General features: G+C 33.0%; 1 protein-coding gene across 6 annotated transcripts in view; it reads left to right on the forward strand.

The window, feature by feature from the left end:
* SEMA3A (semaphorin 3A) overlaps positions 1 to 25,955 on the forward strand; it is a 488,784-nt gene that overhangs the window by 427,847 nt on the left and 34,982 nt on the right. For all 6 annotated transcript variants that reach the window (XM_033088936.1, XM_033088935.1, XM_033088937.1 and 3 more), the window contains 5 exons: positions 15,193 to 15,335; positions 16,980 to 17,094; positions 17,190 to 17,259; positions 19,742 to 19,886; positions 23,213 to 23,432. In XM_033088936.1, the coding sequence (XP_032944827.1) occupies positions 15,193 to 15,335; positions 16,980 to 17,094; positions 17,190 to 17,259; positions 19,742 to 19,886; positions 23,213 to 23,432 (693 nt within the window). The remainder of the gene's footprint in view (positions 1 to 15,192; positions 15,336 to 16,979; positions 17,095 to 17,189; positions 17,260 to 19,741; positions 19,887 to 23,212; positions 23,433 to 25,955) is intronic.

Here is a 25,955-nt window from a genome sequence, read left to right on the forward strand (position 1 = left end):
TTGGCTTGTTTCACTTACTAATACATATTTTAGTTTCTTCCATGTTTTTTCATAGATTGATAGCTCTCTTTTTTTTTTTTTTTTTTGAGCTCTGAATAAATATTCCATTTTCTGGATGCACCACAGTTTATGTATCCATTCACCCATTGAAGCACACTTAGGTAGCTTGCAAGTTTTGTCAGTTATAAATAAAGCTGCTATAAACATCTGTGTGTAGGGTTTTGTGTGGATATAACTTTTTCAACTGTTTTTGGGTAAATACCCACGAGCATGATTGCTGGGCCATACTATGAGAGTACGTTTAGTTTTGTAAGAAACCACCAAACTATCTTTCAAAGTTGCCGTACCATTTGGAATTCTTACCAGTAATGAATGAGAGTCCCTGTTGTTCTAAATTCTTACCAGAATTTAGTGTTGTCAGTGTTCTGGATTTGGGCCATTCAAATAGGTATGTAGTGGTATCTCATTGTTGCTTTAATTTTTACTTTCCTAATGACATACGATGTGAAGCATCTTTTCCTGGACTTATTTGCCATCTAGCATATCTTCTTTCATAAGATACCTTTTAAGGTCTTTGTCTCACTTGTTAGTCAAGTTGTTTCATTATTAAGTTGTAAGAGTTATTTATATATTTTGGATAACAGTTCTTTGTTAGATGTTTTTTGCAAATATTTTCTCATACTCGGTGACTTGTGTTTTCATTGTCTTTATATAATTGTCTTTCAAAAGATGTATTTATTTCTATGAAATGTATTTTAAACTTATGTATTTCTCCTTATTTAAAATGTTACCAATTAGTGAGATATGACTGTGGATTGGAAAAAGAGTTGAAAGGCGGTACTGGTATGTTTTCTTCCTTCTCAGAGAGATTGAAATCATGCCTGTACATGTCTCTTTGGTGTAGTGAACTTTTTAGCTTGTGTAAGTTATGAAACATAAATAATAATAATAATAAAACACACACACTTAATTTTACTTGTTTCATATAATTTAATGAAGCAGAGTAAGCGCACTGATTATAAAAATTTGGTGAAATTTCTGGGAAACGGAAGAAAAATGTGCTCTGGTTTAAAATGAAGAAAGTTAGGTAATACCATGTTTCTTGAACTTCTACCAATTTTCTCTTTAAGAGAAAGTTTTAGTGTGAAGTCATTGATTAAGATCATATAAATTACTTGTTATCATGGAGCAATGACTTTTCTCATAGGAAGTTCTGTTTTCTTTAGCTGCAGGAAATGAAAATTTGCTGCCTTGGTTTTTTTCATCTAAGTTCAAAAGTTATTTTTAATTTGTATTTTATGCAAAATAGTGTAATTACTTTATGAACGTGGACTCCATTGATCACATGATTTTGTTTTTAGAGAGCAGAATTTATATTATGCATATTCTATTTAATATCCCTTCATGTTGACATCTCCTGTGATGACAGTGTAAAAGGATAATAATCTTTTTCCCAAAACACTTCCATTTTTAGAAATTATTTGGAAAACATCTGTATAAAGTTCTTGAAATCTTTGTGTATTATATACACATGTGTGCATGCATGTGTGTGTGTAACCATTCCGAGGTCATAAAAATATATTTTTCTGGAGATTATTTTCTTCATAAAACTTCATCTGATCTTTTCAAATAACAAATCATTTAAGCTAATCATACAGTAGGTTATTCTAGAAATAATTCAAGAACATAACAACATAAATGTTGAAAGCACAGTTTATGAGGATCCCTAAGTGCATTACTAGAATGAATTTATTCATTGAAGACCTAATACAGGGAATAATCTAAAAACTATCGCAGCTTCCTGCAATAAAGCAGGAATAAATGTCAAAAAATATAGAAATTTTTAAAAACATTATAGTTGAGGTAACTGGATTCAGTCTAAAGACATCAAACTATTTCTAATTTATATTTAACATAATAGAACACAGACCTCTAAATCATTATATGTAGTGTTCTTGTGAATAACAGGACATCATATGCAACTTCCAAAATCTGCAATGGAAAAAATCATTCTAATCTATAACAAATAAGATGCATAATTATATCATCCCCACATTGAAATTGTGAAGAATTGCTTCTTTTATGACAAATCAATAAAAAAGACCGCATATTTACAAGATAAGAGAAGGGAAGCATAGACCACATTTTGGTAAGTGATTATCAAATAATAATAACAAAATAGTCATATGACCTTGGGACATATCCATTTAGTTTAAATTAGATTAATATTCCAATGGCTTTGCTTAAAACCTTAGTGCTCTGACTGTTTCTACCATTTGTGAAAATAGAGAAATGATCATAAGATATACATGATAGAAATAAATCAGTCAGCAAAACAGAAAGACAAAGCCAAAACACAAGATGTATTTTCTTAAAAAAAAAAAAAATGCAAACTAAATATGCATTTCCAATTTACTCTCTAAACATAATTCTACAACATATAGGCAATTACATTATGAAAATGTTACTATTTGAATAGGAGGTGTTAAAGACCCTAATACTTAAATAAAAAGAACATACATGCTATCTAGATATAGAAAACTAACCATACATTGAAGATTATACTATACCAAATTTGCATCTCAATGAAAATCTAAGTGATGCTTAGCACTCGGCTCAGTTATATGCTTGAATTTCTTGATTTTGCTCCAGTTTGAGTTTAAGACTCAAAAGTAAGTGTTAATGAAGAAAAAAATTAAGGATTTCATTCACCTCCTATAATAATTACTGTATTTACACACTATGTTTTCTTAAAATTACCTTAATGCTTGCTTATATCTACCTCAGCTGACCTTTGCTGAACGTTAGGAAAAACTATTTTGTTGTTGGTGTTGTTTCAGAAGGCATCAAAAAGTTTCAAATACAGGAAAGTTGAATTTTATATTGATATACCTTTATCCTCCACCTAGATGGTACAAATTTACAGTTTACAATAATTTATCACATATCTATCCATTCATTCCTCTCCATCCATCAACCAGCTTTTTTATAAATTCAAAGTAGATTTCAGACATTAGCACACCTTTCTAATATGATTAATAATGATATGAGTTTGATACTTGTTTATTTATTTTTCCTATCAGTAAAATTTATATACAGCGAAGTGCACTAATCTTAAGTGTGATTTTCAATGAGTTTTGACAAATCATATATCGCTGTAACCCGAACGCCTATCAGGGTATGGAACACTTCAGAAAGTTTTCTCTTGCCCTTTTCCAGTCAGTCTCCACACCCTCACCTCTAGAGAAATGCACTGTTTTGTGTTTTCCACAATAGATAACTCTTGCGTATTCCAAAAATCATATAAATGGCATTGTGTAATATGTACTCCTTTGTTGTATTTGTTTTGAAATTCATCCATGTCATTGCATGTATCAGTAATCTGTTCCTTTTTATTGCTAAGTAGTAGTTAATTTTATGGCTATACACATAGTGCCATCTGTTTTTTTTATTGACAGATACTTGGGCTCGACAAACCTACTATAAACATTTTTGTTCAAATCTTGTTGTGGACATATGCTTTCATTTATCTTGATTAAATAGCTAGAAATGGAATGGTTGGGTCATAAAAACTGTATGATGGAGGATGTTAAACAACGGATTGGCATAAACAAACTGAATATTGATGAAGTCAATCTTGGCATTATATGACAGAAAAAAAATGTAGGAAAGTGAGACTGATAACAAGAAACTAAAAAAGCTGTTAAAAGTTTGGGAAAAACTTCAAGGACCTAAATTAAGACATGAAAGATAAAGATAGATGTGGAAGATATTTAGGAGAGATTGACAAAATTTCAATGGGGAGGGAAGAAGTCAATACTATCCCAGGATCTGTATTGAGTGACTCTAATGCATAAGGTGGCATAGAGAAAGATGAGGTTCCAGGATGAGTAGGTGTGGAAATGATGGACACGAGTGAGTTATCCTGAGGAGCTGAATATGTTCACTACATGAACATGGCCAAAAAATTACTGCTCAGGCATTGACAGAGAATACAAGGAAACACCTATAAATGTCGCAGCACACCTAGTTTTGCTGGACTAAGAATATAGCTATTCAAGCCCCAGCATTGAGAATAAAGCCTCTTCTTGAATCTTTGAAATCCATGTCTCTTTATCTAAGTCAGTATAGAGAACAATGTTGCTGCTGCTCTTTTCAGTTTCTGACTCATTTTGATCTTTTCTTCCATTATGGCCTTCCGACGTGAAAAAGGAGCTCTTGATTTGCTCTTTGTTTCTGCCCTTTAGCTTCAATTCCTATTTTTAAAAACGATACTTACTTTTTGTTGACTTCAATGATGCTCTGCTTAAATGATTTCTGGTGAACAATACAAGGCTAAACAATAAAGCAGAGTTAACCAGCCATGCACTAACAATAAAGACAGTTCATATTTCATGATAGCATGTTACTCTAAGTCTGGGTGTATTAATTCTATTGTCATTTGATCTTTATAACGTCTCTATATTCTCACTTTATGGTGAAAACTTTAGACACTGATGTGTTAAATAATTTGCTTATGGTCGCACAGGTAATAATTGGTGGAGCTAAGCTAAATACTGTGATAGTCCACTAACTGCTGAGCAGTTACACTGCCACCTACATGAAGGCAGTTTACACACCATAAGACAATTGTATAAATAGAATAGTGTTCACTTTAATTCAAGTTATCAGTGTCTTAAAGTGTAATGCACTATCCTAATAAGTAGAGGGGACTCTACTTCAAGGTTTTGTCATTCAGGGTTTTGAATGACAAAACCCTGCCTCAGATGAACTTAGTGAAGAAATGCAGTGTACCACTGTAAAGAATAATCCAGGGCAGGTGGGAAGATGTAACTACTCTAATTGAAATATAAACAAACTATTATGGAAACCCAGCAAACAAGTATCTAACTCAAGAATTTAAAGAAAGTGTTATTGGAAGGTATTTGAAAAGGGACTTGACATATCGGCATCATTCTTCAGAGAGGTTTTGCATAAGTAAAGCCATTTAAGAATGAAAGTTCTGGGAATCCAGAGTGATAATATAGAAGGGTACAGGGGGGAATGCAATGGGAGGGGAGCCTAAACCTGTGTTTCCCCAAAAATAAGACCTAGCTGGACCATCAGCTCTAGTGCATCTTTTGGAGCAAAAATTAATATGAGACCCGGTCTTATATGATACTGTATTATATAAGACACGGTCTTATATTAAAATAAGACTGGCTCTCATATTAATTTTTGCTCCAAAAGATGGATTAGAGCTGATGATCTGGGTAGTTCTTATTTTCGGGGGAACACGGAATTATATATATGGGGGCTGGGTAGAGAAAACCTGAATACCTTTTAAAGAAATCTGCATTTATAAATGTCAAATCACTGTATTGTACAACTAAAATTCATATATTATTGTATGCCAATTATACCCAGTAAATAAATGAGTCTGAACTTATTTAGCAATTGGAAAACCATCAATAAAATTGAGTGTGTATTTAGAAATTCACACTGGCAAAATTGTGAAGTGTTGACTGGGAAGAATGATTTGAGGCAGGTGGATCTTTAAAGAACATAAACCAATACTTTAGGAAAGAAAAGAGAGAACTTTAATTAGGACAAAAGAAATAAGGGGAAAAATACACTCAAAAATATGTTAGAGGTGTAATTGGGAGTAAATGCCAACTAAGTAGATATGGGAGCTGAAACTGAAAAGATGAAAGTAGAAAATGTTTTCTCTTTGACTGCAGGATTAAATAAGGGAAACTGTAAGGTCATTAATTTGGTTTGACATATAGAGTTGGAGTTGTCACAATTCACAGCGATGTTTGTGACCACTTCATTTGTTTCTTCTTGGTAAGTCCAATATCCCAAAGGCTTTTAACTTCCTCTGCACTAATTTGTCTTCAGCTGAGAAAAGCTGTGGAAAGTTTGATTTGGTTATGACCCTGTAGTTCAAATAGTCTCATTTTGTACTGGTAGAACATAGCAAGCTTCTCCATTCTTTTTTTCTTTTTTAATAAATGTTAAAAACTGATTTGTTTGTTAGAATAATAAACAAAATTATCAAATAGTGCATATAAGCATATGCAACTTGGACATAGTGCAAAATACATCAGTGTGACAACTTAATGCCAAGTGATGTGGTAGAAAGAACTTAGCTCTTGTTTACGTACTGGTTTGTTCTTTGGGCATTTGCTGGGTTTTAATGTCAGGGTTTCTTTCTGGGATGAGTGTGGGTTAGAATAATGTATAAAAAGCACAAAGAAAGAGCACAATAAGCAGTACCTATTATTTTCACTTACCATTCATGCTCATCTTCCATCTTAATCAGCCCTTCTCTCCTTCCTGACGTGACTCATCTTGAACCTTTCTTCGGGTTAAACTATCCCAAGGGCCATTCATAGTTTCCCAGCCAGCTAAGTATCAAAAGTTTTTCCAGGCCTGTTCCTCGGCAGCCAGAGGTTTTTCTATTCCACAGCCAAAAATGATACATCCATTCTGCTTAGGCTGTTCGCTAAGAATGTGAGATGACCTTATCCGCATTTTCTAAATTCCCAATGTGCTGGAAGTTCCCATTCACGTTCTTTTAATTTGGGGGACGTTTTCCCCCTTATGTTGCCGCAAAGCTGAAAGGGGAAGAAACCGGTCATTATGGCTGTTATCCTAATGTGCTGACTGTCATCTGGTGATGATTTTTTTCCCCATCACCAATTTCCCCCACTAGTTAGCTTATAAGTATGTTGAAGCCTGAGGCTGTGATATTGAAAATATTTTCAAAAAATTTAAAAGATTTTTACAAGTTACTAATTTATAATTTATTCTTCTTCATTGTTTTTAACAGGTTTAGAGCTTCCTTATCAGCTGGCTTCTGATTCAACTTGCTTTCCTTAGCAATTTGTTTATGTTACCATTAACTTTTAAACATATATTTGTATAGCGTATTTCTCAAAGTTTTATAAACAGTGTTATAATAGCAGCTAGAAATTATGAAGGTCTATGATAAGCTGACGTAGGGAGAGAGAGAGAGAGAGAGAGAGAGAGAGAGAGAGAGAGAGAGAGAGAGAGAGAAGGAGGGAAGGAGAGAGGGAGATATATGTAGATGTAGACATATATATATATATCCTCTAATGTAATTCTCCCCGTACCTCACAGACAGGAAAACTGGAGCTAGTGACATTGATTTTTTGAAGTTACAACTATAGTGAGTAGAAGAAGCTTGCTTTCTACCCAGTTTTCTCTGACTCTTGTCACAGAATAGTTTTTATATATGTGCAGTGAAGACAGATTTTTTTTTGGCAATTGGAGATATGTATTTAGTAAAGATTATCATTAATGAATGGTCATAACCTCAGTAGGATCACCTTTCAATGTGAAGAAAATAAGAGTATTTATATATGGTGAACTATATAAATTTTCAAGCCTCCCTTTTCCTCTCATAAATAGTATCACAACCACTCTGAGAGATAGGTAATTTGTGTCGTTTTCTGCAGTGGGTTTATGTTTCTCCTGTTCTGCTTTGGAACCTCCTGACATGCTTTACAAGAGGATCGACTGAGTGTTTCATGGTGTGAAACTAATTAGTCCTAGTAGCAGTTGCCCAAGAAAGCTTATAATCGTTAATTCCATCCTCTATTCTACCGAAGTATCTATAATTTATTTCCTAGAAAACCGATAGATATCCCAACTTTTGAGTTTATAGATACCCTAAAAGCCTTAATTAATCATCCTGTAAATTGAATTTATTTTCAGAAAAAAAAATATTTTACCATGTTAGTTGTATGTTCCTGTCCTTTGGGGGCTTGTTTGTAAAAGGGACGGTCCAGCCATATGCTGGTCAAAATGTTTCTGTTCTATAGATTCAGATTGATCCTCATGCTGAGCACAGCAAAATGTGTTCATTATTTAAATAAGCTCAAGCTGCCAAATGACTCATAAAGACAGCCGTGTGTCCTGTGCCAAGGTGTCATTTTCATTAAGTGCGAGATTGCACCTGTAGGACAGTTTCATTTGCAGCTGCTAAAAATATTTCAACAGAGAGGTACTGTTACAAGTGGCCGGTGGTGCCTATGCCCAAACGTGAATTTTGCAAGAAATGCCATCTGTGGGATGAAGTGTGGAAAAATGTCCAGGGGGTGGTCAAGGGGATAAAGGAGGGAGGAAAAGAGAAGAAGCATATTTACTCTGTGTTTATTGCTATTGTCATGATAAAAGGTCGCATGCTTCACAGGACAGCAAGATCATTTCATACGATTATTTGTTCCGCTTCTACCATGTGCTCAGGGCATTGTCAAAGTACCACAGAACCTGTAAAGACAAAGTTTCTTCCCCAAAGGCATACCATTTAAGTTACCGAGATGAGAGAATCCTTTCCAACTCCGCTTACTTTTTGTCGTTGTGTTTACATTGCAGTTTTGTGCTGGTGAGATTAATGCACTTTGATCTTGCTGAAATGGACTTGGCCACTTTGTTTTGATGTTCAACTTTTAATATACATCCACATTGACTTCCTGCTTCACATCACAAGAAATATTTCAAATTGAAAAGATTTTGTTCAATCGCTGTCTCAAAGGGTTTTGTGAACTTTACAGAGTGGAGAACATTACAGTGTGGCAAGGTATCTAGGAACATTGTAACTGCATCATGAAAAAATCTGTATACTCATATGTGTGACTATTAGTTTCCATGGACTTGGCCACATTACAAGCAGGAATTTGTTTCTGGAGACTGCAAGTAAGCATTCTCCTCTTTAATAAGCTTCAGACACAATTTTAACAGAAAAAGGAACTAGTAGGCTTGGGGTTTTCATTTTCACTTGCCATCTGATGGGAATAACTGCAAGTAGAATAGCTTCCTTTTTGAATATCGTGAACTTTCTTAGGTTCCTAAGGTGATCACTTCGTAAGTTATATAAATGTCTAATCACTATGTTGCATACCTGAAACTAATATAATACTGTATGTCAACTGCAATTGAAAAATAAAGGTGTGAGGGGGAAATGTCCCAGAATTAAACAAAACAAAACAAAACACATTTTAGTTCAGGAAATCTTAATTCACTCCTTAGGAATAATGGTCTGTTTCAGAAATTATGCTTAGCCTGGAAGTTATATTCAGGAAAAAAATCAAAAAAAAAAAAATACAAGGAGAAAGGGGAAAGAACTCAAGTGATTAAAATAGAGTTTTATGGAGTCTAATTGAGGAATATGTAGGTGCCAGGGAATGGTTTGTGTGTTAAAAATTGATATATGGTACAAGAGGGTTAGGGAAGGTAAACAAGAGGCAGGGAAAACAGATTGCATGTGACTGCCAGGAGAGAAGAGATAAGGACCCACATTTTGGGTAGTTACAGTGGGACAGATTCAAAATATGTTTAGGGGAATACTTTGTTATGTGTAGAAGCCCAAAGCAAGAGAGGGAGGGATATAGGACAAAGGCTTGTCATAACAAATATGAAAATAAGGATCCTAAAAAAAGAATTAAATGTAAAGGAGAGGTAAATGCACACTTTCTTTTCGGTTGTGTGAACTACATGCCCTTGAAGATAGTAGGTACAGTGTTGTCCGGAACGAAAAGCAGGTTCATTGAGGGAAGAATAAAGGAACAGTGGTCAATTCTGCTGGAAAATTAAATCAAGGTTAGTTTGTGGATGTCACTGATTGCCCTTAGTTTATTTCCTATTTGAGAGACTCTGTGAATAATGTAGCTGACAATGTTTCCCATCCCCCTCCTGTGCTAGAAAGCTTGGAGCTCAAATGCAGCTGACCTTACGTGTGTGTGTATATATATGTATATTGATGAATGTAGTAACTGCTCTTAACCTGGTTTCTGGCTCAGAGTAACATCAGCCTTATTGTTCTTTCTGCTGTCACATCTTAATTTATGTGACTTTGTCGTATCCTGTAATACCTAAAATCTGTTCCGGAAAATATATGATATAAATGCATTCATGCTTATTTCTATAGCACTGTATGGATGGATTAGAAGAAATAGATAATATATGTAGAAGACTGGTTAGATGATTCAAACAACATAACTGTAAATTTAAAAAGAACATGAATTGTGCCGGCACCATTAAGACCATGAAACAGGGAAAGTAGTGAAAATGATAGCTGGAATAAGGCTGATGATAAATTGAGAGTGTAAAGCGAAATCCTGAGGGACATGGAGGCAATTTAAGGTAAAACAACATTTTTTATCTAGGTATGGATGTTGACATTAACCAGAATGGAAAAGTTGGGAGCAAAAGCAGTTTTAAAAGAGAAGTTGATAAGTTTCTTGCTTGGTATGATGAATTAATTACAGTTACAGTGAGATATCTAGGTAGAATATTTTAGTCAGAATTTTTACTTTTGAGCCCATCTTCCTTCCCCACTCTCATATCTATCCTTCTTCAAGTGTTTCCTGTCTCAGTAAATGATTTCTATCTAACCACTTGTTTGAATCAGATGTTTCTTTATTTTTTCCATGATTTTTCTCACTATTCTTTATATCCAACAGCTCATCAATGAATGTAATCCATCAATTCTGCTTTCAAAAAATCCCAGCATACGTCTCCGTCTTTATACAGGTCAATTTCACCATCATTTCTCATCAATCTCCAGAATGGTCTTCTGCCTTCATTCTTGCCTCACTGTAACTTTTTTCTCTACAGCAACCAGAGTGATCTTCTTAAAATAGAAATCTGATAATGGCATCACTATGTTTAAAACACTTCAATGGTTTCCCTTATAGCCATTAGGACAATAAACATCTGAACCATACTTTCTTTTTATTCTAGCCTCTGCTTAACTTTCTCTCATCATCTCTAACCACCTGTCTTCACGGACCACTCTGCATAACATTCTCTGTTGTTACCGTGACTTTGCACATGTGTTCCTTCTAGCTGGGACACTACTGATTATTCCTCAGATCTTGAATTATATGTCATATCTTAGGAGAAATAACTCTCCATCGTTCCTTCAAGGCATGATGAACTGTCCCTTCCATTTCCCACCAAATTCTTTCCAAATTCTTGTTTTTGCTCTTTTTGTGCAGTTTAGTAATTGCTCAGTTTAATTGGTGGCATCCCCTCACAGACAATAAGCACCAGTGGATATAACACTTTTCCCATAATATACCCTAATCGTCTACACTCCAGATCACAGAGTAAGTGCTCAGGAAATATTTCGTAAGTGAAAATAAAAATGGTGAGTGATTGCATGAAAAATAGATTGTTATTGGAATAATATTTTGTACATTGTTGGGTTGAGAGCAATTATGAGAGAGTCCTTAGATGTAGAATGAGGATAGACCATTCCTCCACATTAAGGAAGAAAAGAAAAATGTGTGTGTGTATGTGTGTGTGGTGGGGCGGGGGGCGCTGAAAGAAGGAAAAGGAAGAAGTTCTTACTAAACGGCCTTGGTCTTATCAGTACAGCAAATAGCAAGTCCATCTTCGGAAAATACAGTTAAGAGATGGTAGTACATTAGTTGATTTGAAGATAATAAGACTAACTTTAAACAGTTGTTGATAATAAATCTATAGTAAGTAAAATAATTCCTTAGAGACACCAGGATAAATAGCTTTAGGGTAAATAACTTAAATTTATGGCACATCCATTTACTATAATTGTGTGGCTTTTTTTTTTCATTGTTGTTTAGATATAGGAGCAGAGGGAAGAAAGTTTTGGGGCTTTGTAAGGCAGGTAGAGTGGAGATTCCAGAAGCCAAGAGGTTCTAGGATGATAGGGAAGACAATTAGAATGACTAGAAAGTTCAGATTGGATAAAATGGGGAATTCATCAGTGAGGAGAGAAGTCGATTGAGAAAATAAAAGAGGGAATAAGAGGACAAAATATCACAAGGAAAGGGAAGGTGAGATTTGAGGGGATTGAAGAAGTAGAAAATAATGAGCCGAGGTTTTGACCAAAGAGAATAATTTCTAAAGTTGAAATATTAGCAGAAGAATGTATCATTTTAAATTTTTGGAAGAGATCAACTAAAGACCTATTTTGTTTTGAAATAAGAATGATTTTTTTTCCAGTATAAGATATAGCATAAAAATTTTGAAGACAGATTACATTAAATTGGTATTATTTTTCTTTGATATTCTCTTTTTCTAGTATTTTAATAAATTTGGTTTTTATTTTCTGTGTATGATTTATTCTGGGCTGTATCTGAAGCTATGTCAAATTGTTAATTCACCTAAAATAGCCTCCATTCCTGTAGTGTCAGATATTGAAGGAGAGATTAGGATTGAAGGCCCTTTTAACAATGAATGTACTTGATAACTTTCTCAAATTATTTCCTAGTAGAGTTCGCGTTTGTAAGGTGATAATTATACCCCCATATTTTAGAGAGGGAAATGTGATGCTTGTTAATGCCTTCTCTCGTGCCTAAAAACCAAGTTAGGAGAATATTATTTGCTTTGCCATTTTTGTGCTTCTAACATCGCTTTTGCTAGATTGTAGCTTTCTGAGAACAAAAGATATATATTTCATTTTGTTTCCTATACGGTGTCTCATATGAATTTATGATCAAATAAAAGAGTTGAATTTAATTATTTGAAATTCTTTAAGTTATTCAAGTGTTTATATGAACAGCTACACTGTTCATTTAAATTTGGGAGGTCATATTAGACCAGCTTTTCCTCCACTGCTCCAGTACTAGAGAAGAATGTATGCCTTTTCATTTTACTTCTGTAGCTGGATTGTAGTGAGGTCCCCAAACTTAGCATGCGATTGAAGCTCCGTTTCAGTGTCATCATAATGAAAATAACATCCTACATTTGTCAATGTTTTATAAAGTTGTTTCACATGCACTATTTAAGTGTAAAATATTTGTTTTTATTTAAACTATTTATGACAGACAAGGTGAATAAAACCCAATTTGAAATAACTTAATTTGAAATAAAACCAATTTGAAAATTAAGTATCTGAGGTCTGAGAAGAGTCTTCAAAATTTCATAAAAGTTGCAAGAGATGAGCTGTGTTCTTTCACACATATAACACATTTCTAGAAACCTATGTTCGTCAATGAGGTAATAATTCTTTGGTTTATAACATAATAATTCCTACCATGTCACATTAATTATTTTTCTCACTATTCCTCATGAGGTAAACACATGCAAATTATTTATGTATATGAACAAGTAGAAATTTATGAAGACAATCAAGCTTTGTGATAATTATTAATGGTAAAATAATGCATTTTATGTATCTTTAGAAAATTCTGGTGCTAAGTGATTCCAACTTTTAAGTTATTATTCTCCTACTCTTATTCCACTGGAACACTGAATTTTAAATATGAATAGGTAATATTTTATATGTTTTCCATTACTTACAGAGATTGTTTAATTTACCTAAGAAGGATAGTGGAGTGTAGCCCTGTGAAATATACTAAGCACTGTGAAACATGCATGGTCCCAGAGTAGATTTTAAAAGAAAGTTACAAGCATGGAAAACATGACAGCGATGATTATTCACTGGTGTAAAGATTAAGACTCAATCACATGTATAAATCTACTTTCAGGATTCTGAACTCTTTTCTGATCTTGTCAGTGTGGTGCTGATGTGTGTGTGTGTGTGTGCGTGTGTGTGTGTGTGTGTGTTTCATTGTTAACTTGACAACACAATACACCATGGGAGTAAAGGTAGGTACTGTAAGAATTTAAATACCTGCCATGTCCTAAGTGCTTTCAGTGAGATAAACTCACCTTTTTAGTGTGTTACATGTTAAAGCCATAAAGCTAGTACATATTTTTATACAGTTTCTATGAGCCACAGTCATATCAACCTAAATATTTACATAAATATTTTTTGAAGTAGGGCTCTAAACATTGCTTGTATATCTTATGCATAATCTAAGCATTCTCATTTTTTTCCTTTTTTCTTTTCTTCCCTCCTTGCACAAATATTCATTGAATGCTCACTATGTTTTAAACTCTAGGATCATAGCATCCAATAGAAAATGCTAACTTCTTGTTCTCATTGAACTAATATTCCATTGGGGTGAGGAGGGAGAAAACAATAGGAGATGAAGATCAGATATATAGAGAGAGAAAGGGAAAAAGAAAGAGAGAGATATCTTAGCAGGTGATCAATAATGTTAGGAAGAAAAATAATGCATAAAAATAAATAAAGAATGCCGTGAAATAAGGATATTAGTGCTTTAAAGAGGGTATTCAACAAAGATCTCTTTGATAATGCTATGTTTGAACAAAGACCTGAATAAAAGTAGGAACCTAGACTTTATATATATGAGAGCAGAGAGTTACACAGGGAGGAAAGATCTGAGGCAGGATGGAGAATGCTTGACTTGTATGTGAACGAGAAGGGGTTTGGTACGACTGTCCGGGAATAAGTTAGGAAAGAAAGCGTAGGTAGAAGAAAAGGCATGCAAAGTAGCAGGGACCAGATCATAAATGGCTTCTGGTTCCTGGAAGAATTTAAATGTTATTGTGAGTGATTTGGAAAGATACAGAAAGGTTTAGGCAGGAAAGTGACATATCAGAGGTTCACCCTGGCTGTTGTGTGGAATAGACCGAGGTTGGTAAGGTCGAATCTAGGAGACTATGAGGCAGTGGTGGTCTGGGAGGGGCTGGTCACAAAGGATGTGGTAAGACGTGGTGAGGAATAAAGATGTGTTTATAGAAAGACTGTGAGATATGAGAGACAGGGAACTCAAGGGTGGCTCCAGGGAATTTGGCTTCAGTATCTGGTAAAGGACGTTGCCATGTACTGAGATGGGGAACAACATGAGAGGATTTGTTTTTTTTGTTGTTGGTCTTGTTTTATGTGGATCTCATCTCTCTCCTCCCACCCATATTTTCCTGGAGACTGGAATAGACTAATTTGTATCTTGATTTAAACTATTTTATGCTTAAAAGGAAGAATATTAATGGTGATGGCAATACGTAATATTTTATACTACTTACAGTTCACAAAATATTTTAATATCCAGTAATGCATTTTCATTATGTGGTCACACTGAGGATTGCTGCACCTACTCCTAACTTTCTGGGGAAAAAATTTAATGAATGTTTTTATGAGCTATAAGGTGATCTGTCACATACTTTAAAATGTATAAAGAGTGGTTCACGTATACTAAAAAAAGTGAACTAAGGAAAGATTATTTCTTAAAATATGTGAAATAGAAGTTAAGAGAAAGTGAAATGGACTATAATGAAGGGTATTACTTGTCCAACTGTGAATTAATATACATCTTATAATTTGTCTCTCAGATCCAAGGTTCATTAGTGCCCACCTCATTCCAGAGAGTGACAACCCTGAAGATGACAAAGTATATTTTTTCTTCCGTGAAAATGCGATTGATGGAGAACACACTGGAAAAGCCACTCATGCTAGAATAGGTCAAATATGCAAGGTGAGGTAAAGGAAAAAAAAAATTGAGGATGATTTTGTCCAATCACTGTTTTATTTCTTTTTCTTTTTCACCTATTTTCAAAAAGAATGAAGAGCTGGCTAAACAGCTTGGATGATCACTATAAATATTTAAATAGTAAAAATGGATTGAAAACATATTATGCTTGCTTATGAATAATTAACTTTTCATACTCGAACATTCAGGTAGAAATTGTGAGGCATTACTCTACAATTAATTAAATGACCTTAGTATGAAATTCTAGAGAAATACATATTTTTATCATATCACCTGGGAGAATATACTTTTGATTGTATTATTAGACCCAGCACAATTTTCTACAATATGTAAGCTTTGAATGAATATTTGTTGTTAGGATAACTAAAATATTAATATAAAAGAAAAGCATTAAAGCTTGTATTTATAAATTATTATAGCATCCTATGTACATATACACAACACACACATAATGTTGAAGCTCTGAACTTTATCTGAATAATTCATTTACTGTGTAGCACAAAATTGGATGTAATATTGCATTATAATGTTATATAGAATAAAAATTGTTCAATTTTTAAAAATATTTATGAATTAGTTTCATTGTGAAGATATGATGGCAATAACATTCTTTCATCTATTCTGTATAGTACAGTATATATGCAATATGAATAAAGCCAACTTTATTGTATATTAAAGCACCTTTCATCTCAAGAAAAATCACATAGCCATCCAATAATTATCTTAAAATAGAATTATTTCTTTTTTTAAGAAAATATTATGAAATTTTTTTAAAAATCTGCTGTCGGGGGTGGGGATTAGCCTCCTTGATACCCCAATCATGATCTAATTATTGATCTCTAGTGTATTGAGTTGCTGGAAAATTATGTTTTAATGATCTGGAAACATGTAAATAATATGGAAAATATATGAGAATCTTTTCACCAGAAAATATAGATCATATTTAAAAGTACTACTTACAAGGGTTAAAAAAAAATCTTTATAGTATATAAAATCACATAAGCAAAATATAAATCAGTATTATATTTTTGAAGGGGCTTTTTCAAAATGGGTCACTGGAATGAGTTTATTAAGGTTTATGCAAATATTTTTTCAACATATTTGTAAAATCGGCATTACTTCAGTAGTTTAAACTTATAAAATATTCAAAGCTAGCATGAATTGTTTGTGATGTATTTTCAGCATGGGTTATAAGCTATGCATTTATTCTTCCATTCAGTACGTACTTATTAAGTGCCTACTATGTGCCACTGTGTTCACTACTGTGAACCAGCATACTTAGTTGAGTAAGATCTCAAGATGCATATGTAGGAGAGAGATTTAAATCAAATCAAAACAAACACATTAGTAATAATTGTTTATTGCACAGTGGTAACAGAATTTTAAAAGTAAAGTGACCTTTTTAATGCTAGCGAAAATTTATTGCAAATCATTCCTTGAATAAAGTTGGAGTGAATAGACTTGATCAACAATATCATTTAAAAAAACATATATACTTGTATCCAGTCATTTAAAATTCCTCATTTTGAAGTATGAGGGATTGTGTTTTGTATCTATCCCAAGATAAGGGAAATATTGGAAATTACCATTTGCGTGCACAGTTCTTTAAACTGCGTTCTCTCCTTTCAGAATGACTTTGGGGGGCATAGAAGTCTGGTGAATAAATGGACAACATTCCTCAAAGCTCGTCTGATTTGCTCAGTGCCAGGTCCAAATGGCATTGACACTCATTTTGATGAATTGCGTAAGTAGTTGATGATGTTTTATAGAGAATATTTGTTTAGACTTTGCCATAATCATAAAAAAAATGCAATTTTTCCCAATTTTCTTTTCAAACAGAGGATGTATTCCTAATGAATTCTAAAGATCCTAAAAATCCAATTGTATATGGAGTGTTTACAACTTCCAGGTAAACAACTTTTTACTATCTTATTATCATAGAAACTCCGTGTTCTTTAGGTGTGCTTTCCCATATTTTTGAGAGAATAATGGTGGCTTAACTTCTGAGGTGGTGTGTATTCTTGGATGACTGATATAAGTTATGATCTAAATAGTCTTTTTTTTAAAATCAATTTTGGCAAAGAATATCATCACTATAAAAAGAATAGTGAAAAATGTTATATGGCATGCCCTCTTTATAAATTTGACATTAAAATTTTGAGTGAAATGTAGAATATTATAAAAAGGGAAACCTGAGTTTTGGTAAGTTTATTGTGATATAAACTAAGAGTGAAAATTTTTTTCCTCCCCCTCTGCTATCTCTTCTCCTCTACTTCTCTATCTCTTCTTTATTCACTCTTTCTCCTTCCCCTTCCTCTCCTCCTTTTCCCTCTCCTCACCCTCCTTTCCCTTTTGCCTCTCTTCTCCTTTCCCCATTTCCCATGTCTCCCAAGTCTCTTGCTGAAAATCAAGCAGCAATTATCTCCTGACTATTACACTCAGTATAAAGTTTACATTTTCTGGAATTGTTAAAGGAAACATATGTTTACAGACACAAAAATAGGGATATGCATTCATATACGGATAAAAAGTTTAAAATAAAAATTCTTTAAAATCAAAAGTCAGGTAAAGCGCTGCAAGGGACTGTAATAGCATAAAGAGAAAGATTAACTGCAATATCCCACACTGATTTATTCTGTAAATATTAAAACATTACAAGTTGATTGGACTTTTTTATTTAATAATTTTTAAAATAACAAGTAAAAATTAAGAAACCCATATTACTAAAACTATATGCCATTTCCTGTACCTAAATATATTCCCTCTTTGATAAAAAAAAAAAAAAAAAAAAAAAAACACAGAATGAGAACTGAAGAATGTGAGAGGTCCAAATTACACAAACTTTAATCCATTATTCTGCTTCCTCGATGCCTGTATAGTGATTCTCAGACTGGAGCATGCATCAAATCACTTAGAGAGCATGTTAAAATACAGATTGCTAGGCCCAGTCCGCAGAGTTTCTGTTTCAATAGAATTGAGGCAGGACATAAGAATTTGTATTTCTTACAGATTTGTAGGTAATACCCATTTTATGTTGTTGGTCTAGGAACACACTTTGAAAATCACTGGCTTAATGTAAGGAAAATTTCACCTCTCTGCTTTAGTGAGATGGATGTCTGTATGTGAGGTAGTCTTTATAGCTGTAAACCATAATCAAGTCTCTGAATGATGACTGATTTTATCAATAGATTAGTAAAGTATATAACAATAGAAAAGGGACATAGAAACATTACAAACTATGATGTGTTTGTATTAACAACACATTAATATGTAATTAATATGTATTAAGTTTCTATTCTATTATGAAAATATGGTTATTAAATTCTATAGCTATTTACTAGATTGACTCTGTGTCAGGTACCATGCAATATGTAATTGAAGTTACAAAAAAGAGCCCGGTATGGTTCCTTCTCTCATGAAGCTTGCGCTCTACTAGACATTATCTATATACTGCAGTTTCTAATAATAAACTCTTATGAACATATGTCTTTCATTTGGTCTGATTTATATGTAATTTGCTACGCGTAAAGATTGGTTAAAAGATAAGCATTCTATATTTTAAAAGTACACAACTGTTTTATATCCCTGTATAAATGTATCCCTCAAGCTGCTGATATAAAGCAAAATAAAACGGAAAGTTGTGACAGTTCATGGCAAACTTCCAGTTTGCTTCAATTACCTGATTTTTGTCGAGCAAATGCTGAGGATAATGCTATAATACCCCACTCTGACTAGGGTGTAATAGCCACTAACTTAAAATGACTTTCTGTGTTGAGAGGAGATGATTTTAAATGCCTTCACACAATTTATTTGACCTACTATTTATGGTGTTTCGGAAGTTAAAAGTAATGTAATGTAACAAACCACATGACATTGACTATTCATTTTATGCATCAGTTTCAGCTTATAAAATGAGTTCTTAAACATTCTTGCTTGTTGAAAAGTTCTCTGGTTTTGTTAATCATTTCTGAGGCTTAACATATTACCAAAGTTTATATTTGTATGACTATTTGACGTCCAAATTAAACATTGCTTTTTAAAATATCATATATATGTATGTGTGTATATATATATATATATTCACATATATATGTACACATATATATGTTTTTATCAGTTTATGTATGATATGAATGTATATTTTCTATAAATAATAAAGATGGTTTCATCCATGCCTTCTATTGTTGAGAATCATAATTGGTTCTCTTGTGTATTGTTAAAATATATATGTGACTAAAAAGAGTCTCAAACACTATTTGAGATGGCTATGAATTTATGCTCAATTTCGATAATTGATATCTGAAATTAAAGAACTTAGTATCAATAGTCAATAGTTCTCTTGCCATTGTATAAAGATGAAAATCTGGTTTTCTTTTCTGTTTCTTGTTTAGTAACATCTTCAAGGGGTCCGCCGTGTGTATGTACAGCATGAGTGACGTGAGAAGGGTGTTCCTCGGTCCATATGCTCATAGAGATGGTCCTAACTACCAGTGGGTGCCTTACCAAGGAAGAGTCCCCTACCCACGACCAGGAACGGTAAGTGGCCGAGGGGTTTAAAATATAAAATTAACAAATTCCTGCTGAAGGTTAAAAAAAAAAAAAAAGCAACTATGAACATATTAAATACAGATAATATAAAACAAAGATTCCAAGACTATAAATGAAAGCAAAGCAAGTATTTTCTGTGACACCATGGAATTCCACATGTAAACACGTGTTCTTTATAAACATCAGTGTTTAAGTTCAGGGCTTGCCTGTTATGAATACCCATAATTTTTGAGAACTAGAAATTGAATGGGTAGCCTTATTTATTTTCTTTTCAAAATGGGATATAGTGAAAATGGCCTTCATGGTGAGTTGAAACTTTCAGGGCACACCAGGACATGTTTTCTCTGATCATAGAGAAGGCTCAAGGAGTGCACATTAAACAGGAGAAAAACATTTTGTTTAGTTGATATCATCTTCCCGTGGGAATGGGACACAGCCCTGAAGTAGGTAAAGAAGATATTTGAAAAATCTCATAGAGTGAGCAGGGCCCAGATATAATATTTCATCAGATGCCATCTACTATGTATCACCAACCTCTCCCTTTTCCCTCCAGCAATCCTGGGGCACACTCAGGCTCAAAAAAAAAAGATAGAATTCAAAATAAAACCAGCTTTGAATCTGCAATTTAAAGAAGGAAGAGAAAAAGGAAAGACTCCAATATAGTAAAAAATAAGTGAAGTCGCCACGAATATGATATTAGATGTAATACAATATTTGATTAGAACCATCCACTTAAGTGTAACATTTTTTTGAATCCTAACAATCTTTAAGGAAATAATTTCATATGATGAAAAAGCTTGTATTTGAAATCTAACCATTACTTTCATGTTAAGTTTCATATTCCGTTAAATTGAAGTAAGTTATGTTTTCTATGATTTTATTAGGCGTATTCTTTTAATAGTCTTGTTTTTTTCTGCATTTCTAAAGTTTTTGATGAGCAAATGGGAAATTTTACAAATACCTAAATAGGCTTTCAGAAGAATAAATGAACAAGATGGAATATTTATTGAGTATACAAAGTCCAATGGGTTTTATAAAAAGCACCAGATACTCCATTTCGTAATGTTTTTTATTTTGTTGGTGGACTGTTTTATATGCCTATGTCTGTTTGTATCTCTATGGCTAATTAATGCCACTGTATTCTAAATATAAACTGACTCTTTCTAGCTTCATTTCAACAAACTTGGTGGAATTCCTTCAGTGTACTAGATATTGTGCTACTATTTGGAATTGCAAAGTTTTGATCTGAAGATGTGTAAAATACATTTGAAATTAATAATAGTAATTAGAAATTATCATGTGCCAGACCCTGTTCTAAGATATATATATATATATATATATATATATATATATATATATATATGATGTAGATAGACTTATACACACACACACAGAATGCAAAAAAATATATACACATTTTAAGAAAGGAAAAAACTGTATTAAAATTGTAGCACTCAATATATACCAATAACAATAGATGAATACAAATCACATGTATACAATTTTTTTGTACCCCCTGGTATATAATATGCAACAGCCCAGTTATTGTTCTTGCTTCACAGATGAGAACTCGTCGGCAAGGAGAGGAGCCAGGATTCAGTCCAGGCAGCTTGGTTCTAGAGGCTGTGTTCTCGCCCAGTATTCATAGGAAGTTAGTTCTTATACCATGGGAAATTAAATTAGCAATATGCATGAAGTCCTAGAGACAGAAAACAGAAAGTATTGCCTAATCTAGGAATTAGGGAAGAGCTGCCAGAAGGACCTAACACCTAACGCAATGAATGAAATTTACTTGGATGAGTTCATTAATCCCAAAAGGTAGCAGTTGAGGATATGTCATTTCAACACTACTAGAAAAAATATTTTAAGTGACCTTCAAACAATGTGTCAGTAGAATGGCACTTTCTTTATTTTTAAAGAAAAACTTACAGCTAAGTAGTACTAGGTATAAAAACAAAAGGCCAACGAGGCAAGAGAACGAGACAAATTATAGGATAAAATCAAAAATAAATTAATTCCTTACTTTAGCTTTTAATTACACATATCTAAATTTTTGCAAGCTATATTTAAATGGCAGTAAAAAAGCAAAAAAATAATTTTAAATGCCACAAAATATGTTTTATTGTTTCTTCTAGGAATTTATATAGTTTTTTTAATATTCCTACAACATTAAATAAGCAATTTTATAATTTACTTAAACAAAAAGTAATTCCTTAAATCTTTTGTAGCATTAGCGTGTGTGTATATATAATATATACACATATAATGCATATATTCATAAATAGATCAATACTCTTCCTATTTCAAAACAGATTTACTTTTTTTATCTCTCATGAATTATTAATGATCTATATCAAGGTAATTGCAGACAATTGATTTATCCTTCAAAGTCTCCTGTAAGAACCTCTCTATATTCCTTTTAGTGCCAAAGCTGTTACATTAAGTGGCAGAAACCACGTAAGTGTAAGACAAAAAGGAAGAGACTGGAGATATTATATTCTGAATGCTTGTACCACATAATTAAATGGAATTAAAAGAGAGTGAAATCTGAATTTTCTCGGTTTTGTCTTACTGCCTTATGTGGAGCATTTATACCCAGAGACGATACCTTGACAGCACGCCCTTTCTGGCTCTCTAAGGGCGTCATCTGTTTTCTGTAATCCATTCTGATTGGTCAGTTTCTATGCCATACAGGTTGTTAAGCACTTTGAGTAACACCTCTCCTTATCCCTAAAATTACTTTAATTATTAATGATAGATACTAGTTTCGATAAGTTTCTTTTTCAGGATTATGTCAGAAACAAAGTAATAAAGTATAGTTTATATGGGCTGTTAGTTTGAAAAGAGCATTTGTTTTTTAGCATCTGCCAGTAGGATACAAATCAAATATATCCAAGAAAATCATTGAGTTTCTCTAATCTAATGATTAACCACATGTGGTTTTCACATATTCCATTAATCATTTCAAACAATTCATTCATGATATAAAATATATAATGTTGCTAGTAACGGAAGCATCAATCAGATCCTCCCATATACTGACTCCGTTAGATACATTTGCAATTTTCAGTAAGAGATGATTACATAACTAAACTGCAGTGAGATTTAAGGTATGTTTAGGAAATATATAGTACATATTACATCTACTAATTTAAGTAACATTATTTTTTTTAGTTTATCAGTTACTTAACTTTAAAAGAAGAATCACAGGTTTAGATCCCTAGACCATTTATTTAGGTCATATATTATTACATAATTCATAATCCTATTCATTATATTTTAACCAAAATATATTCTTCCCTTTATCTGAATAGTGTCCCAGCAAAACATTTGGTGGATTTGACTCTACAAAAGACCTTCCCGACGATGTTATAACATTTGCAAGAAGTCATCCAGCCATGTATAATCCAGTGTTCCCTATAAATAACCGCCCGATAATGATCAAAACAGATGTAAATTATCAGTTTACACAGATTGTAGTGGACCGAGTGGACGCAGAGGATGGCCAGTATGATGTCATGTTTATCGGAACAGGTAAATGTTTTCACTTCAGCTCTAAATTTTCTTCCAAACCATTGAGTTTAACTGATTACATATACTAAGAACTGAAGGAAGGTTTTTATAGTCACTCTCAAGGTATAGTTAACCTCTAATAAATGACCAAAAATCCTGAACATTCTACCATTATAACGTGTTATCTTTTTAAGCAGGTTGGCATATATTAAATTAAATTTCCTTTTCAATCAAGAGTTGATAAATGTAATCAGGTAAAGCTAATGATTAGGTGAACAATCGATGTCTATAAGTGAATCATAACTCTTTTCTGGACAGTGGCTTTTTAGAAAAAGATGTATTGCTCAAACCATACCTACAATTCCGAAGGTAGTCAATAAAGGTTTCTGAGTAAATTTATGCAAAATTATCTTAACTTTAAAATTACCAGCAATCTCCTAGCAAATAAATTTTGGCAACAAAATTTGTTCAGTATTTTGACTTACAATGAGAAAACACACACACACACACACACACACACACACAAAAAAAAAACACACTTCATCAGAAAAAAAACAAAAAGAACCTAAGGAATCACCACATACATTTAAGATCCATTTCTATAGAAATTGAACAACATATTTTATTAATTCTAAGATTGGAAACAAACTTTTTGCAGGTATATTTTCAGAAAGAATTCCATTGCTATTTTGACATATTATTTTATTTTTCCTCTACTCTCTTTAATAATATTATTTTGAAAGTACCAGTTACAAATTTGAAACTTGCTACTTAGGGTCAGATTCCAAGGTAATAAATTCCTAGACTCCATTAGCATTGTTAACTGACATAAATCAATGGGAAACAGACTGAGTGCTCCACTGAAACCTTGTATAATAACATTTATTTTCCCTTGGTGAGAAACGGAAAAAAATTGCATTAATTACAGAGGAATGGCAACTAAGTGCTTTAAAGACTTAAAGTTTTATAACAAAACTGTGAAATATGTTATCAAGTGTAATAATGTGAGGTTCTGAGCAATGCATTACAGTCTCTTTTTGTGAGTGAGAAAGTTTCTCTATCAAATAAAAGAATCCCAGTGAGACTCAGTTTGATAAAAGTCAATGAATTGCAAATATCAACTTCTAGTTATAAGTATCTTTAGAAAGGCTAAGATGACAGGATTTCTCTTCAATAAATATTAGTTTATTTAATGTCAAATTATAATAGATATCTCTACAGAATAGTTACGTTTGTTCACTAATGTCACACTTGCCTGTTTCTTCACCTCTGGCCTAAGCATGTTGAGAAGTCCCTCACTCATTGTCAGTGCAACAAAAGCTTGCTTCTGACTGTTTGACCAAAGAAACCCAATCATGAGTTTTTAATTCCTCTTGACACAAGTGGCTCTTAAAGGAGCCAGTTTCATGAGCACGTGGAATATCTGATGACGTGGATGGCTATCGGTCAGCACAGACCAGGGTCATCTGTCAGCAAAGTAAATTGATTCCAGTAATTTTATCTTTTAACTAAGTAGTACATCATAGTATATTGATCCTAGTTGAGTAATCTGATTCAATTTGTGTGAAATTGTTTGAAATACTACTCAGTAAAACTGGATCTGGAGCACAGATAAAGTTATGTTTGGATACTGGAGATCCATCAGAGGTACAGAGTCGATTAACCTAATTTACCTTCAATCTTTGGTGTTATGAGTAGTCTAATGTCCTGTCAACACAGAAGGATCCTCCTAAAAGTGTTCGTTTTGTTTTCTTTTGTTTTGTTTTCTTTTTTAACTTTTTAAGGGATATACTAGCAATCTTTTTGATCTCACATAAGGTATATCGATCCCCTGAAAATGGTTATCCGTGGTATGAATACGTTGAATTATTTTTCTGGTGTAACTTATTCTTTACTAACAAGATTTTCTTCTCAAATAATGAGCCTGCTAAACTTGATTAAAATGAACCGATGGAAGCTAAAAATAATTCATGAGCTGTAGAAGAATTGAAATGTTGAAGAGTCAGTTTTTTGTTTTTTTGGGTTTTGTTTTTTAATTTAATAAAGGCCTATTCTTCATTCTATTAAGGAATAGGAACATGCCTGTAAATACTGGAAAATTAATATCTTCTTAACCCAACTTAGAGTAAAAATGACAACTTTTATTAAAACAATCTGTTTTATCACTGAAGATTAGAATAAACAATGCTTGACATTTACAGAACGTGTTCAGTTATCAGTTTTTATGATTTATGCTTCTGAATTTTAAATTTCTTTAGTACTTTAAAATTGATTAACCTATATGTTAACTAAAACTGATGAACCAATTATTGAAAAAATAAAAAAAAAAACAGTGTAATAAGTAATCCAAGGTGTTTATTTTGAGAAATCAGGTTATTGTCATTCATCACTTAATGGTCATTGAGCTGCAGTTAAGGGCCTTCAAGTACTAAAGACTTTCAGGCGACAAGAGGATGAGTAGCCAGGCTCTGAAGCTCTAACTACCTGTTCTTTGTTCTGTTGCTTGACAACATTCTTTGCATTTTGCATCTGCATTGAATCTCC

This window comes from Rhinolophus ferrumequinum, chromosome 20 (genome assembly GCF_004115265.2).
Source record: "Rhinolophus ferrumequinum isolate MPI-CBG mRhiFer1 chromosome 20, mRhiFer1_v1.p, whole genome shotgun sequence".
In the NCBI taxonomy this organism is placed as follows: domain Eukaryota; kingdom Metazoa; phylum Chordata; class Mammalia; order Chiroptera; family Rhinolophidae; genus Rhinolophus; species Rhinolophus ferrumequinum.